We start from the raw sequence: 16,990 nt of genomic DNA, 5'->3' as shown, positions 1-16,990 counted from the left end.
GGGGTGTTAGTACGCCCGGTGGGGGTTGTTGGCTGCGCCCGTTTCGGCGCGCGGGAGGGTGCCGCAGCGGCTGCGGGGGCTGGGCCGGGGCAGCTCGTGGGGCCTGCGCCCGCCTTCCCCCGGCTTCTGGGTGAGTAGCGCGCTGGGGGCCCGCACCCGCCGGAGCCCCCGGCCCGCCAGGCCCCTGCCGGCTCGTCCTTGCTCCGTGCGCGGCGCAGCTGTTTCCCGTCGCCTCCTGCAGACAGCGGGCGGGAAGGGTGGCCCTGATCCCGCACGCCGCAGCCCCGGGCCCCGCTCGCTCGCCGGTGCCCAGCAGCCCGGAGAGCCTGGCAGCAAGTTGGGCAGCGTCTCCAACCTGGCAGCCTCAGCTATGTCAGTGCCCTGGCTTGAAGCTGTCTCGGCCGCAGGCTGCCCTGGGCTTCTCCTCATCCTGCTCGCTTTCTCTTTCTCTTCAGCTGGGGAAAGAGGGCCGGTGGCCTTCTGGCGCTGCGGGTCGGGGCAGCTTCGCAGGGGCTGTTGGCAGTGACAGAACCTCAGGTAGGACCCTGGGTTCCTCCTGTGGTATGGGATCCCAGAGCCGTGCTTGCTGCTTTCCTTTTCCCATTGCTTTTATGGACACTTTGGGGAGAGGGGCACTGACAGCTGTGATGTTGCAGCACTGTGAATGCATTTCAGCATTTACCCCTTGTGTGCAAGTGATCTTCACTCCCTTGGATCACCCTGGCGGCTGTACTGCCCATGCTCATCTCTGTGCGGCTGCTGTCGTGCTGTTCTTAGTACCCAAGTTTGATGCTTGGAATTACCTGAGGCTGCAGTTGCCCTTTGACTGCAGTGTAGACGCACCCACTCTGGTTGTTGCCATGCTGGAAACCTCCGCACAATTCATCCTTCGCGTGACCTATATACCTTAATCATAACTGCTGTTCTCTATTAGAGCTCCTTTCTGAAGAAGGGGGGTGGGAGTAGGGAATGTGCACAATAGTTCTTGGCTTCAGCAAGCCAGCACCACATTACTTCCCGTATTTACTTCCTTGCCCTTTTTTCCTTCCAAATCAGCATGGCTAGCAGTGGCAGTGCCAATTTCCATTTGCATTTTTCCTTTGTCATGGCATATCTGCTTTTCATTTACTGTAAAAGAACTACCCATTTAACTTTAATTTGTTGCTTTCAGTTTGGTTTCTAGAATGGTAATTTGCTCTTTATTCTTAAAGTAATATGTTACATGTCTCTATGAAGTTAGAGTATTAGCCCTCTTTTTATTAAGGGGGAAATGCTGGCATATATAGGTGAAGCTACAGTCTCACAGCAAGTCAGTTCTAAAATCAGCACCTCTGTCTCCTAACATCAGTCCCAATTCTGAATGCTGCCTTGTTCAAGTGGGCTTCCGTTTACCTCCCCCTCCCCCCAGCATTAACTCTAGCAGTGCTAGAGCCTGACCCTCAGACACAGTTTATTAAATCTGATCTTTAGTTTTCTGATACCAAGCACCATTGTCATTCCGTACATCCTTTCCTCTCCCATGTAGATCAACTTTAGTTGAAGTGTTCTAAGGCTTATGTAGCTGAAATCCCACTGTTCTCCCTTTTGCTGCTCCAAATGGTGTTTGCTGTCTTGTAAAATCAAAGTTGATGAATTCACCGGCAGTTTAATCTCCAGATTCTGAGAACCATATGAGACTAGGAAACCTACTGAAGTATTGCATCTGTTAATGCTTGCCAAGTAGAGTCAAACTTGCATTATAAAATAGATGTTTAGATTATAAATATTTTATACAGAAATTCTTGTAATGCTTTTCTTGTGTGTGTGTGTTCGTTTTTTTTTTTACAGCTGGAAAGCAGTTGTCGTGCTGTCTTGTGTACGCAAACAATTCCAAACATTAGGGAGCCTGTTCTGTAAAGTAGAAAGTGCTGCAATATAGTGGTATTTGATTGCAAAACGATAGCTGCACAGATATTTCAGAATGAGCAAAAGAACAAGGAGTGATTCGCCTCTAGGGAGGTTAGTGAAGCCTTAGAACTGAGATGGGCCATACAACGCTGGTGACCACTTAATAAATCTGTTGCCAGAGGCTATTCTGGGTACATAAATTCTTGCTAAAATTAAATCTTTTCATTCAATGTGAATCCAGTGAACCTTCAAGTGTTTCACTAAGGGCCAGCTATTTAAAACTGTAAATGTCCTTTGAGCCCTGGAAACATCAGGCTTTGTGTACTTTGCCCATGCAACAGGCTACCATGGCCTAATAGGGAAGGTGAGTCTTGTGTGAGACCAAAAGAAAAATGTAAAAGAGAAGATAAAATTCAAACTCTTAAAAGTAGTAGACCTGTGGAAGCAACACTAAACACACATACTACACACATGCCTCTTGTTCCAGTTACTTGGGTCCTCTTTGCTCCCTTCATAGGAATTGTTTAACCTGTACGAATTAATATATACAGCCTTATTTAATGGACAGTTCTAGGCATGAGCGTGGGAAGAATGTTTTTTTTAACTTGCATGGAACTTGAAGCTTTCAGGCTGGGAGAATTCCTTCCGCTGCTCTACCAGAGGTGTCGTAAGCTCAGGAAGCCAGAACACACGGCTGAGGATACTGCTATGGGTTTTTGAGTAGATCGCATGTTAACCTGCCCAAAACGTGTTTCCCCTTCCTTAATCTGATTTCCAGTGCAGTCAAACTGTCTTGTAGTTTTGATGACTTACTAATCTGCTACTACTTTGGGATAAGATTGAGATGTGGAAAACACAATTTCCATATGGTATCACTAAATATTTCAGTAATTTAATTTAATTGTAGAGGCCAATGTTTGGCTAATAAATTTACATGGAGTAACAAATATGACTTAACTGAAGAGGCCCAAATACTTTACAGTTCTTAAAAAAGCCTGCTTGAGAGAGACCATCTCATTGGGTTTAATTTCAGCATCTAACAGCTTTATAGAAATGCTCAAAAACCTTTCTTTTCCTTGACATTAATTTAAGAATGTTTAGTAAATAGGTGACCTCATTTGATCCATTTGGAACTGGACTGTTTATATTTTAATATTCTTCATTACAATTGTAATTTTATAGAAGTCAGACACTAGGGACCCAAAGACTGAATTTCCCTCACACTTTTTAGAAGGGGTCTCCACTCCAATACAAAAGCAACTCTGGAGTGGCAGTGTGGGAGAAACCTAAGATCAGTCTTCCCTTAAAAGTTTTGGTGGTAGTGAAGTGTCAGAAGTGTTTAAAGAAAACAAAACAAGTTTCCCTTAAGTAGCATTACTATGCTGCAAAAAAACCTAACGTAGATGCAGTTATATTAATATTTTTCTGGGGTAGATTTTTTTTTTCATACGGGGAACTGACGAGTTGTACTGGTGGAAGAACTCTTCCTAGTACAAGCTTCATCTCCCTTCATACTGTTTTGCCAAGACATATAAGTATTGATAAGTGCTGATCGTGCCTTTGTCCATCTTGCACTTACCCTGCAGTTGTAGATTTCCACCTGGAAGCATAGAGAATATTTTTTTCAGTCTGTCTGGATTACAGAATACACAGTAGTGAAAAGTTCTATATATTTACCAGGCCACTTGGTTATTTCAGGCTTGAAGTCTTGAGTTACTCAAGTGAAATTGTTTTAGGAATAGGTTAGATTTCTGAAACTGGCTTGGCAGAAACCTTTTTTCCTGAGTGAAGTCCGGCTGAAATCTGGGTAAATGACTGTCTTCCCCAGCCCAGGGCTAGGGTTGGAGACTGCTGTCTAATCCTATTGCTTTCTTTCCAAATGTAGCCTGCGCACATTGCCTGAGACACCATAGCCATTGGAACTGGAATACAGATCCCATGCCATGTTTACAGATTTTTGGGACAGTCTGTGGGGTTAGCATAGGATAAAAAAGGATCATGTGCAATCCTGCGTTACCATTTCATAGATTTCATAGACATCAAGGCTGGAAGGGACCTCAAGAGATCATCGAGTCCAGCCCCCTGCCCAAAGGGCAGGAAGTCAGCTGGGGTCATAGGATCCCAGCAAGATAAGCTCCAATTTACTCTTGAAGGTGTTCAATGTAGGTGCTTGAACCACCTCCGCTGGCAGACTGTTCCAGACTTTGGGGGCTCGGACAGTAAAGAAATTCTTCCTTATGTCCAGCCTGAAGCGGTCTTGCAGGAAACGTAATTCCTGTACAAGTCTTAGTGTGGGATCTGTGTGCAGTGAAGGGTATTTCTCTGGTCTTGTGCACTCAGAAAAATATAATTCTCTGTTATCCACATTGGAATTAGTCTTAATAAATAATGCATTTGCACTCTCAAGGTGATCTGGCATTTGCTAAATTACTGGAGAAATGTATCCCCTTGATTCTGATTTCCTCAAGGAAAAAAGTTTGCCATCCATCAATGATATGTAGCTTTTGGTTTTCTTTGTCAGAATGAGTGGGCCCACATTCCCTTCTCCAGCTGCTGAGGTGGCAGAAATTAATCGACTTCAGTATGAAATGGAATACACTGAAGGCATCAGCCAACGCATGAGGGTCCCAGAAAAGCTAAAGGTAGCTCCACCAACTGCTAGTCTGGAGCAGAGCATCCAAGAAGGACTTCCAAATGCAAGTGTTACAATGCAGGTCCCAGAGAGGATTGTAGTGGCAGGTATGTTTGCACTTTGGTGTAGGAAAGGCAGATAAAACTTGAACTGCTTTGTTGTACATTCAGTGTGGCTTATTGCTGAGGTATATTTTGGGGGGTGTTATTCAGAAACCAAAATTTGGAAAATTCTTCCAAACTTCTAGGTGGCAGCTGATGATTAAATTTTTAAAAATGTAAAAAATGTTTCATGGACTAGGAGTATTAGTGCAACTTGTAATTAAGGCATTTAGCAAATTAAACCTTCTGATGTATATTGCACTGAAGTTTTCTGACCAGGGCATACTTATTGGGGAATTATTATATATTGGGGAATTATTATACACCTCAGCTCTGTTACTCAGTTTCCTGTTCCCTTTCATTACAATATGTCTGAATTAGAATTCTGTAAATTGCCTTCACTTTACTTGGGAATGGACTCCCAAGGGAGGTGTTGCTCTCCCCTACCTTGGGGTCCATCAATAGGAGGCTGTACAGATATTTGGCTGGGGTGTTATGACCCCGCACTCGTTCCTGCCCGGGGCAGGGGGTTGGATCTGATAATCTGTTTAGGTTCCTTCCAACCCTAAGCACTATGAAACTATGACTTCAGCAAAATTTATTTTTTATTGAATTATATTGGATTCCAAGCTGTAGCATGTTTGGGGATATATTTTAACTTGTGCATTAGGTTCAAGTCATAATTAATCCATTTTTATTCGGAAGCATTATCTGTTGATCCCTCAGTTTATGAGCTGCCCTTCTGACATGTTCCAGAAGTGGTGATTGCTGCTGCTATGTATTTGTTCTAGTTTGAAATATTCAGGCTTTCAAACTCCAAATTCTCTTTAGGTAATTATCTTTAGACAATTCATAAAATGTTCTTAGGACCTGAACCTGCAAGATGAGTGCCCTTGCTCATAGTGAAAGAGTTGATGCTCAGTACTTTTCAAGGTCACAAATTGTGTATCTAGAAGATACTGCATAAGTATGAGTAATGCCTGTAAATATCAGAAATCTCTAATTATGTCTTCTAGTAACATGCAAAATGTGCAGGAGGTAGGAACCTCAAATTATTTGGTGTGTTCAGCAAAGCACTTGGGATGTCTTTGTTGTTCATTGTACATTAATACACTTTATTCTTGCAGGTAATAGTGAAGACATTCCATTTTCCAGACCACCAGATCTTGATCTTTTGCAGTCCACTGCATTCAAACCTTTGGCATTGAAAACTCCTCCTCGGGTTATTTCACTTAGTGAGCGACCACTAGATTTCCTGGACCTAGAAAAACCACCACCACAGACACCTCAAAATGAAGAGGCTAGTATTTTTATTTTATTTCCTTATAGCTGTGAAGTTTTCTACGAAAGAAGTAAAATGGGATGGTCATGGTTATCTGGTCCAGATTAGTTTGGTACTACTAAAATAAAAGTGTTGATATAAAAATATTTTACAAAGCACTCTGTGTGCCTGCTGGCAATAACAACCCTCTAATCATCTGTCAGTTAAAATTAAATATGGAATCTAAAATGCATCATTACATTCGCCAAAAGTGTATTTTTTTTTTTTTTTTGTTAAGGAAAAAATTGTTCAAGAAATTTCACTTTCACTGAGATTTTCAGGTTTTTGGAAAAAAGAAACTGCAAATTTCAATGAAAACTATTGCATTTCTTCTATGTTTTTGTGGGAAATTCATTTAATGTCCCAAACAGCTATCACTCTACTACAGCTTGCTAGAAAGAAAAATCACCTGCATTGCAATATTTTCATTTTAATCCCTGTTTTCCACATGGGTATGCCCTAACCTGGCCTTTTTAAATCACATGTGAAAAATCTTGCTATCCATGGTAATGAAGAAATCTACAAAAAAGTATGTTTTTAAAATGCATTGTTTGACTCTAAATTAATTGTAAACATTTGGGGAAATTAAATATCCTGTGGACAGTTCAGTGAAAATATTTGTTAAATGCATATAGTGATTTAAAAACTAATAAAATAAAAGTATGTAAAAATCTCTGAATACATCAAATCTGTCCACTTTGAGAAGTGATTAAAAAGGGATTGGGTTATATATTACAACTGCCTTGAAGAAAAGGTGACACGGTAAAGGTATATAAAACAATGCTGTTAAAGGAGCTGAATCCTAATACCAGCATAAATGGACACCAATAGCTGCTTTTCAGCATTTTTAATTGTTTTTAATAAAATATATAATGAACCATTGAACTGATTACTGTGTGTTACTTTTGAGTTACAGAATACAGCAGTATTCAAAAGAGTGTCAGGCATCCACTATGTTAGCATAGCCTACATTAAACAAAATATTGTTAATAAAGTCAATAAAACGTAGGTCACAGGTTGATTCGGCTCTGGCATCGGAATAGGTGAGATGACCTGAGAGATTTTTACAAGCAGCAAAATGTTTATAAACTTCAATTTGTGAATAGAGGGTGTGGGGGGGAGGCAGGCAAGGTTCAAAGCTGGCCATTATGGTACAGATCTCTGTCTGCTAAGCATGTGAAAAAGACATATCCCGTAGGTGCTGTATCTCAATCAGCAAAACCACTGGGCCAGGTGCAGCTTCTGTCGGCAGAGCTTCTGTGTTCTTTTTCATGTTCCTTACCAGTATGGCTATGTTGACAAAACTTTGTAGTGTAAGCCGGGGGCTGGTCTATAGCCATTAATATAGTTCTTTGAGGGCACTTCTCAACAATCTTCTTTTCTGTTTGTTTCCTCTTCCACCCTTTATTTGGCAGGTTCGTTCAGTGGGAAGACTGAAGAGAGAACGTTCCATGAGTGAAAACGCTGCTCGTCAGAATGGCCAGTTGGTCAGAAATGATTCCATGTGAGTAGAGAGCTGAGAGGAAGTAACTTCTTGCAACTTAATAGAATTTTTTGTTCCTTCTTCTCTGCTTTTCCCATTTAATGCCTGATTCATTCATTTCAAATACTGAAACGCTGGTAAGTAATGCAAGCTTGGACACTGGGCATTTTTACACGTGCTCTTGGATCCAGTGCCAGGCACTTTAATTAGCAAGCTGCGCTGATTAAAAGCTGCACTGATTAAAAGTGCCTGCATGTCACATGTATCAGCAGCCCTGCAGTGAGAAAATGGGAGTGAGGCGCTTTTAAACTAAAGGTCATTGAATGTGTTTTATTTCAAAGTGCCCTGCCGACACTTTTTCAGTGCAGGGATGCTGATACGGGTGAGAGAGAAGGCTGCCAGAGTGTGTCAGTTTCTGTGCTCCAGCAGACTCAATCAGTCAAGTCTGCTCTGACATGCTGGATTCCAGTGCACCAGAACAGGCTCCCCACACATCTATAAGAGCCCTGTAATACTACAGCATGTCTTCTGAATATTCTTAAATTATCCGTTCAGTCACGTATTTCTGATGCAACCTTCCTGCACACTTTTTTTGTGTAAATTTGTTTTATTGTAAGCTGTGAATTTCAGCTTTAGGTCAGCTGCTTTTCAGTGTAATTTTAGCTGTCTGCCTGTGACTTTGAAAGAGATTATCAGTTGCTAACTCTTTACAATGCTTTGTCCCAAGGTTAGGTTATTCTTCCCAGAAACTTGAGTTCTACTTTGTGCATCAAAGATGTGTATTACAGTATTTTCTCACCTATAACCTGCATCTTTCCCTCCAAAACCAGCTGGGGAAAATTGGGGTGCATTATATTCAAAAGAAAAGGATTCTAATGTGTCTAGAAATTTGGCAGGGAGTGGTAGCAGCCACAGCAATGAACACTGTCACTGCTCCTTCCCTTCCCTCCCTTCCCTCTGTCAAATTTCCAGATGCATGGCAGGCTCTCCTTCTCAGCTGCACACCAGGTCAGGCCAGTATGTGGGGCTGAGCTGCAGCCAGACCCAGTATGCTGAGTCTGACCTGGCCCCAGAGCTGGTGTGCTGAGCCAGACTGAGCACAGTGGCTTCATTATCGTGTGCCAGGACAGTCCCAGAATGCCAAGTTTGGGACCATATGCTGTCTCCAGGACTACGTACTGGGTCAGATCAGCATGCAGCCCTGGACCCATGGGCCCGATGCTTCACATGGGGCTGGGAGCAGGTTCTGCTTGCTAGCTGCTGCCTCTCACTTCGGTTGTAGATTTATTTATTTTTCTTCAAGCTTCCCTTCAAAATTAAGGTGTGTACTATATACAGAAGTGTGCTATATTTGAGAAAATATGGTATTCATTTCATGCACCCTATAAATGTATAAGTAACTTTGGCTATAGACAAACATATCTTTTAAACTTTCCAGAGGAAAGGAGGAGGTGCGACTCAGGAATATGCATCAACTGTTACAGTGTAACTAGGTCCCCCTGTTCCTGCAGTGCTATAAATTAGCTGAATCACTGCAACTTTAATCAGAAATAAAACAGTGCTAAAGTTTGAGTGGTTTTGCTATGCTTGCATCACCACGGAAGTATGCAGTTGTAACACCTGTGACATCAAATAATACCGATACAGGATATGATTGAATTATGATGTCTGCCTGTTCTTTCTCTGTCTTGTTATAGTATATATGGAATTTATCATTATATCTTAATGTTAAGAGAACAGAGTGGTAGACGTCCTTTTTCTATAGAAGGCTGGGTTTGGAAGTGATGTAATTCTATATATCTTTATCCTCTTTGAATTAAAATTAATAGAACAATTAAAAAGTTAAATATTGAGTGTATTTCCTGCCCCCCTGCCCCTCCCCCCCAAGTTATGTTCAGGAAGCCTCTTTTTGCACTCTGTTATTCCTCATTTGGATCATCAGTCCACAATAAACATGGAATTTTTTGTTTTGGAGCTCTTTTAATTTGCAATTTTAAATCAGTCTTCACCATTATTCAGAAACATAAACAGAGTTTTGTATTAATATTATTGTCATGTATTCCTTGTTCCATTGCTGAAAATGCCACCAGTTTTTTAAAACTTTTGCTTGGTTTAAACAAAGCTGATTTGGAGAATAAGCCTGTGTACTGTCTTGGCTATATGCTTACTCTTGGCTCCATCCAGGAAGCTTTTGTGGTATACTGACTGATTTGACAGAGGTCTAAATGAATTGCAGTAACCATTTATTTTTGTCCTTGGATAGATCCAGTCCACTTGTCTCCACAGACTGTAAAAGTCTGTGTTTTCCGGCTTAAATTCAGGTCACATCACACCAATGAAGTAGTTTAAATAAATAAGACATGTATTGAAGAAAATATTTGGCCTTCTGGAGGGTGTGTTAATGATTTTTTTTCTTGCCCTCTTGGTCTGCCTTTATATGCTGGCTTGACTGACGGCCAGGATTTTTTCTGTGCTGTCTATTTGGATGTCTTGCTAAAGGCTATCCTGGACATATTTCTCTGAGGCCTATTATAAATGTGGTTTGTGTGTCCATCAGAGGTAGACCACAGCCATTTCGGAATAATTGCCAGACTGAGTTTCTGTCAATATGTCCTAGTGGATGGGTATAATTTTAACCTCTTATTCCCCATCCACCCTGGCCAGACACTGTTGCAGATGGAGCCTGGAGTTTCAATATGTGTGCTGTGAGAGTGATGGTATTGGAAAGAGTGACACTCTTGGAAGAGCCTGCCCAGAACAAAGCAAAAGACTTGGCTTCACTCCTGATTTTGTATCTAAGTACTGCAGACAGTTGTTACTAAATGTGTTGTCATCTACTTTCTCATCATCCTATCATGTAGTGGCTGTCATTAACATTTTTAGTGGGATTTGGGTTGAACTGTGAAAGTAATTCTTGAATGCTCTTAAAGACCAGCTGGTATGGTAATGATTAGGCATGCATTTTATAGTTACTAACTATGAAACAGTAATGATGGCTCCTTAAATTACTTTCCCTCTATTTATAAGGATGCTTATTTAAGAGAATTGCAATTATTGTTCAAGGTGGCACAGATCAGATACTGTCCCAAGAAATAAAATGCCACGGTTCCAGTCACCCCTCTCCACTAAGGACTACACGTAAGCTTAACTATTAATTATGGTATCTGAAAATCAAGAGTTTAATATTGCTCAAAGCTATATAATTAATCTTCTGCCCAAGTAGCTATAATTCAGTGCACAATATCTGAAATAGCTATTGCTATCCTGAATGTGTGGCTTCTATCTGTAGTTTGGGGGGGGCTTCCTCAAATCTTGTCACATCATTCCTCTTATAAGATACAGAGGAAAAAATAGTACTTGGGCTTTCAATACGGGGAGCTGTTTCAGGGACAGTGGAAACAGAAAGAAGGAGAGAGTCTCCATTGTAACATTATTTCTTGGACAAAAAATAGTAGTATAATGTTTAACGTTGTGGATAGGTAAACTTATTTTGATTTTTTTTTTTTTTTTCCATTCTTCCTTGACTGCTACAGCCTGATTAGGGCAATAACCTTCTCTTAAGTATTACCAACTAATGATGGATCAAAGTGTTCCATTTTTCATTCTGAAGTGAGCAGTCCAGCAAGAATGGGTGACAAAAAGTGTGTGTAATTCTGTTTTTTCTGCTTCTCACTTTTACCAGAAGATGCTGGCATTTCCCTAGAGGCCAGCCTCACAGTTCAAAAAGTGCCTTTCTTTTAACAACACTTGGAGAAGGAGGTGATGGTGTGTACACCTTTTTAAGAAAAAAGGACATGCACTTAACTCTTGTATTAATCTCTATCAAAGGTGTTTGACCTTGATTACCTAAATCTGTTTGCCAGTAATGTGGTTTAAAAATGTGAGGCAGAGAAATAGCTGAAATAATAAGTTAGAAAACACCTAATCTGTGTCTTTCTGAAAGCTTGTTAAACCAGAAGCCTGAACTACTTGTTGCTAGTTTTCCTATAGCCACACACATGCATTTGACTGTTTACATGGTAACTACAGAATGCTAAAGACTCTGTAGTGCTAAAAACTCTTGGAAAAGAATTTGCTTCATGAAAATGCTTTCTGAAAAAATTCTCCAGCAATATGGTATTAAGGCCCCAACAAAAGAGTAAAAATGGTAAGAGTAGGAGAAGCTTTTGTAGCTACCTTAGTAGCAATAGTATATAATGACAAATGAGAGATATTCTAACGAAGTATTTGACAGTCATGGCAAAGCTGTTTGTCACAACTTTTATTCCACAATGTCCTGTTCTCCATACTCTCTATTAGTCCTTTCTAGATGGTATACTTTAGACTTAAATCAATTGAGAGGCACGTTTCTAAGTCCTAGGTCAAGTCACAGAAGAGGATTTCACTTCATTCGATAGGCCTTCTCTCTTTTTTCAGGTACAACTCCTTTTTTACCTCTAACTTCAGCTGTGTGCACATTTTAATTGCCGACCTTGGTCAGAACAAAAACAGGTTTTTCCTTGATGCTGAATACAATGCATTTTAGAGGGAAAGAGAAAAGGTAATGATTGCCTTTTTTTTTAGAAATATCAATAAGAATATTTTTCCAGCTTGTGGTAGTTTGGCTCACATTCAGGAGAAAATAGACCTTATGATGTAAATAGTCTCTAAGACTCTGTCCTCTTGCAAACCACTATAAATTAGTAGTGCATTTCAGAGTCCCAAACTGGCTGGATAGAGCACAGCATTCTACTGATTGGATCATAGGGTTAGGAGTCATGTACCTCCAGAATCTATTATTTATTCTTAACTCTGCCTTTATCTTCATTGTGAGAGCTTCAGGTTTATTCAGTGCAGCTGTTGATGCAGAACAACTTTAAAGGCATTGTTGCCATTTCAGTTCAGTGATTCTTGTGAAATATTTACAGAAGCTTTCACACAGAAATAACATCTCTGATTGCAAGCTGGAGGGTCGGAGTGTCAGCAGTGTTCTCTAGTTGTCTTGTGTCCAAGCTCTGTACTTTTGTGGCCTTTTGAAAGCTATCTCCCATCCATTTCCATTTGGGTTGACTTAAATCACATCCTTTCATTAGGACTAAGAGCAGTGACATTCGATCTGAAGCCTCCTGTGCTTTGACATCCTTCCCTTCTCCCTCAACCCTGCAACTTCCACATAGGAATAAGTTGCCTTATGAATTTGCTGGTGGGGCAGAATCTCTTTGTCTGGCCCAGTTTGCTACCTCTTCAAATTTTTTTATCAGTGGATATTATCATATGTGGTAACCATGCAAAGCAAAAATGGAACATGGTTGCAGTGACTAATACTGTTAATCCCAAAATAAAAGTAATCCTAAATATAAAAACAAGGAAGTGTAGGTGATCTTTTCAAGCATGAAGAACACAACAGACACTGTAAGGTGATGAAGTAGATTCTTGCCAATGTTTTTATTTCTGCTGTGTTAAATTTTTGCATAAATATTTTGCATACCAGTTTGAAGTCCAAATATGTTGGAACATTGTCCCACCTACACACTCCTGTACAGCTTTAGGAACAGAGCAACACCTGTACATGTTTCAGTAGAGCTTCATTTTGTTTTTGTCAGACAAAAGGTGTAGTCTTGGCACCAGTCAGTAACGAGAACAGCTACATTCCTCATAGTTCTTAGAATAACTAAACATCTGCATTCTCTGACCCAGTCAGTCCAACTAGCAAGTAACCTGTTTCCCACTATTAATACTGAGTGTGAGTTTAGCAGTTTCCTGGGAATTTAGTGGGGAAAAAGCAGGAATATTGGGAGCTGGACACAAAATACAGCAGGAGCAAAGCAGAAATCGTAGAAAATTAGACTTGGAAGGAACCTCAGGAGGTCATCTGTTCCAACTCCCTGCCCAAAGCAGGACCATCCCCTACTAGATCATCCCAGTGAAGGCTTTGTCTAGCCAGGTCTTAAAAACCTCCAAGGATGAAGATTCCACCACCTCTCTGGGTAACCTGTTCCAGTGTTTTCCTAGCATCCTAGTGAAAAAGCTTTTCGTAATATCTAACCTCAGATTCCCTTGAAATGAGGTGCAAAAGAGATCCAGGGAAGTATATCCAATGTTACTCATGAGGAATTTTCTTATATTAAAAAGTATCCTAGGCTTTGAAGAGTAAAGTGAACCAGACTTTCTTTAACATTAAATATTAAGGAAAAAAGCAATACTAATTCTTACATTTTAAACTGTGCACTTTTTGGTATAACAGTCGGGAGTTTAGTTCATGCACTTTGTTGCCTATGAAAGATGAATTTTGTGTCTTTATTCTGACTGCTGACTGTTGCTCTTCGTGTTTTTGTTCTTATTGGTTGAACACATGAAAATCAAAATGCTGTCTCAATCTTGCTCTTCAATCACAATGTAAAGCTAAGACTTCTGCTTCAGTTATTGTGGAGTTAACAAGTTATCATTGCTGAATTGTTAAACAATTCTCTTTTAATTAGTAGTTTCCAAAGAATTTAGGGGTGGAATTTTCAAAAACACAGACGGCAAACACTGCTGCTGTAATGTGGGAAGTTTACCACTGCCTATAGTTGGTGGCAGTTAATGAATAGTGAGGGCTTTTGAAAATTTTATCCTGTATAACTATACTGAAATCACCCTTTGCAATAATTAATTCCTAAAAGCATGCATTAATGTTTATTCATATTCCCTCTACTAATGACTTTTGATATGCTTGCCTGGTTTTGATGGGAGGATGGTAAGACCAAATGGAATCAACTTGAATTTGGGAACTGGGACTAGCTGAAGAATTTCTTTATTTAAAGTCTGACTACAGTATTTCTCTCTTCGTTTACTATGCTTATATGTACAGTGTGACACCATCACTACAACAGGCTCGTGTCTGTCCTCCCAATATGTTACCTGAAGATGGAACTAATCTTTACTCTGCTCGTGGCATTTTGTCGCTTATCCAGACTTCCACTCGTAGGGCTTACCAGCAGGTCTTGGATGTGCTGGATGAAAATCGCAGGTGATTGGTCATCAGTGATTCTGCCAGCTTTTACTGCTTTTTCTTTCCTCCCCCTTTTTAGTGGAATGTGGTTTCTGTTTACTAAATAATGAGATGAAATTATTTGCTTTGCTTTGCTTTGCTTTATTTTGCTTTCCTTGTTCATAAGCGATTTAACTGTCCAAAATTCACATTTCATAAGACCTCGTTATCTAGTAACTTGCTTCAACAAAATATGATATTTAATAATTAGTTTGGGTTTTCCTCTTAGTAAAAATTAAAATAGGAAGCATTGATCTGGGACTGTAGGGCTCTGTTTATGTGCTATTTACAAGTGTTTGTTTTCTGTAGTTTGTGGCTCACAAGTCTGCAGATTTTATGCAAACTCCTATATGATACTGGTCCTAAGTATATGAGAATTGTTGAGATTGGGTTGATGTTGTCATGGTTCACTAAGCCAAATATTAAGGAGCAGGCAAGCAAAGTTCTTTCCTACAGTTTTTTGGAAATAATGACAAAATATCTCTAGGCTATGTCAAGGAACACTCTAGCCAATTAACTTTCATACTACAAAAATGATGCTGCCTGTCATTTTTTTTTCTCCTCAATTTTATTCAAGAATGATAGGTGATAAGTGTACTGTTAGGGAAAGGCTATATTGTGGGTGCTGTTTTGAGAATAGCTTCTTGTGTGCTGCCTTGTTATTGAGAAGTGTATTATTGTAATAAGTTTACATATTTATGAAGAAGCTCCTTATTGACGAGCTAGTTTTTAGGGCCAAAATGAGCCCTGATAGATGGAACACCACTGGCGTCTGGAGAATTCTGCCTGCTCACTCTGCCCAACATCATTACAATTTGACTTTTTTATTCTTATTTTTTAAGATTAAAGCTTCTAGCAGTTGAATAGCCCTTGGTAAAGTTAATTTAGTAACTTACTCCTTTACTTGGAAGGGGTGTATTAGAGGTACTAGTAACAAATGCACATAGTCTGCCTCCAGTTCTTGCTGAGGGGCTGATCCAAAAGCACTTGGAATGATAATTGAGGCATCCCTGTAATCACCCTCTAGGCTTTGACCAAGGAATTCTTTAAATAATTGCACTCTGCCTTTAGGTATTACGACTTCTGTGGAACTTTTTCTAGGATAAGTTAGTGTTAAGTGAACCTTTTTCTTTCTAAATTTATACCAGTAAGGAAATGCAGCCATCAAATTAGCCTTATCATACATGTACACACATGTGTATGCACATATGTCATCGTTTTTCAAACTGCCTTTCTGCCCTTCAGCTGAGCAAAGTTGCCAGTGTGATAACATTGAGTCACCTACTTTAAGATCACATATCTATGCAGAGCTTCCGACTTATTTATCCTCTACTGATAGACTCGGATTTTTGGAGAAAGCTTGGGTAATTAATTAGATGGCTAACATCCGCTGAATTTGAGATGGTCACCTAATTCCCTTAACAACCTGGATGCCCGAGTATTAATTTTGCCAGGATTAATCACCTGTCAGAAGGGCAAACTAAACCATTACTATCTATCCACCTGTTAGTACTAATAAGAGGTCAGACAGAATGCTAGTTGTTTCAATTTTGCAAAGTTTTTGCTCCCAGGTTCGCTCCCATTTATGCCAAATAGTACATAAGTGTGTATGAAGCAGAAGACTTCTGTTAAAAAATATGGGCTGTGAAATTCTTCCCCCAGTGAAGTCAGTGAGATTTGCTGTTGACTTTAGTTCAACAGGGTTTTGCCCATATTTTCTTGGCTACATGACAACTAGAACCTACTGCTAATATTTTTCTTTCTTGCTCACTACACAAATTAGTTGACAAGTTTCCAAGGCTTTGTATGTTTGGGTGTTTTAATTTTGCCATGTAATATTGAAAGCCATGGAGGAAACTGGAAATAATTGCTATCCACCTCTGATTTTTGGCACAGTTCACTTTTATAAAATATTGATTAGATAAAATGTATTATTTTATTCTTTGGAGTAAATGTTTTCAGCTGTTTAGTTCTAGTCCATTCCATGACTAAAGTAGGAATGTGAAATTTGGATGATCTGTTTGCATTATTGCAAAATATTGATCATTTAAAAAGATTTCAAGTATCTTCTTGCTGTATAGGCACAGCATTCTCTGTGTACTTAAAGCATATTTGTTCTATTTTAATATTTGTATACTGGATGAAATCCTTTTAAATGAGCAAGCTGTAATTATGTGCTTTTTACTGGAAATACTCTTTACTTTTTGTATTGGCTTGCTTTTCTCTTTTAAAATTTTTTCCAATTATGTTTCAGTCTACTAAAAGTATTAATAGTAGTCGCCCTTCATGCTGCTGTAGGTAAGAAATTACTCATAGTGTTATCAATATAACTAACTTAGACTGTTTAAACAGGGAGGACAACTTGATTCTCACTTCGTTTATATTGTCAGTATGTCCTTGCATTTCATTCAGCTTGGACAGTAAAAATAGGTCAGTTTCACTTGCATGTAGTAGGGTTGCACTGGTAGAGACTTTTAGAGGCTGATACAGATAGCCGATATTTAAGAAGGCATATTGGCTGATACCAATCCTATTTCTGATACAGCTGCATGCAGCT

The 16,990-nt window shown here is 39.7% G+C and overlaps 1 protein-coding gene across 14 annotated transcripts in view; it reads left to right on the top strand.

Moving 5' to 3' along the window:
• Positions 1 to 16,990, top strand: part of MFF (mitochondrial fission factor) — a 30,995-nt gene continuing 14,005 nt past the window's right edge. For 2 of the 14 annotated variants that reach the window (XM_019533037.1, XM_019533029.1), the window contains exons 1-7: positions 364 to 537; positions 1,828 to 1,998; positions 4,409 to 4,626; positions 5,748 to 5,920; positions 7,357 to 7,445; positions 10,488 to 10,562; positions 14,254 to 14,412. In XM_019533037.1, coding sequence (XP_019388582.1) covers positions 1,961 to 1,998; positions 4,409 to 4,626; positions 5,748 to 5,920; positions 7,357 to 7,445; positions 10,488 to 10,562; positions 14,254 to 14,412 — 752 coding nt within the window. In that variant the 5' untranslated portion in view covers positions 364 to 537; positions 1,828 to 1,960. The other 12 variants (XM_019533039.1, XM_019533038.1, XM_019533031.1 and 9 more) reach the window with 11 other exon arrangements.

Source organism: Crocodylus porosus, unplaced genomic scaffold, assembly GCF_001723895.1.
Source record: "Crocodylus porosus isolate Cpor-Errol unplaced genomic scaffold, CroPor_comp1, whole genome shotgun sequence".
In the NCBI taxonomy this organism is placed as follows: Eukaryota; Metazoa; Chordata; order Crocodylia; family Crocodylidae; genus Crocodylus; species Crocodylus porosus.
This window is presented reverse-complemented; position numbering and strand designations above follow the sequence as displayed.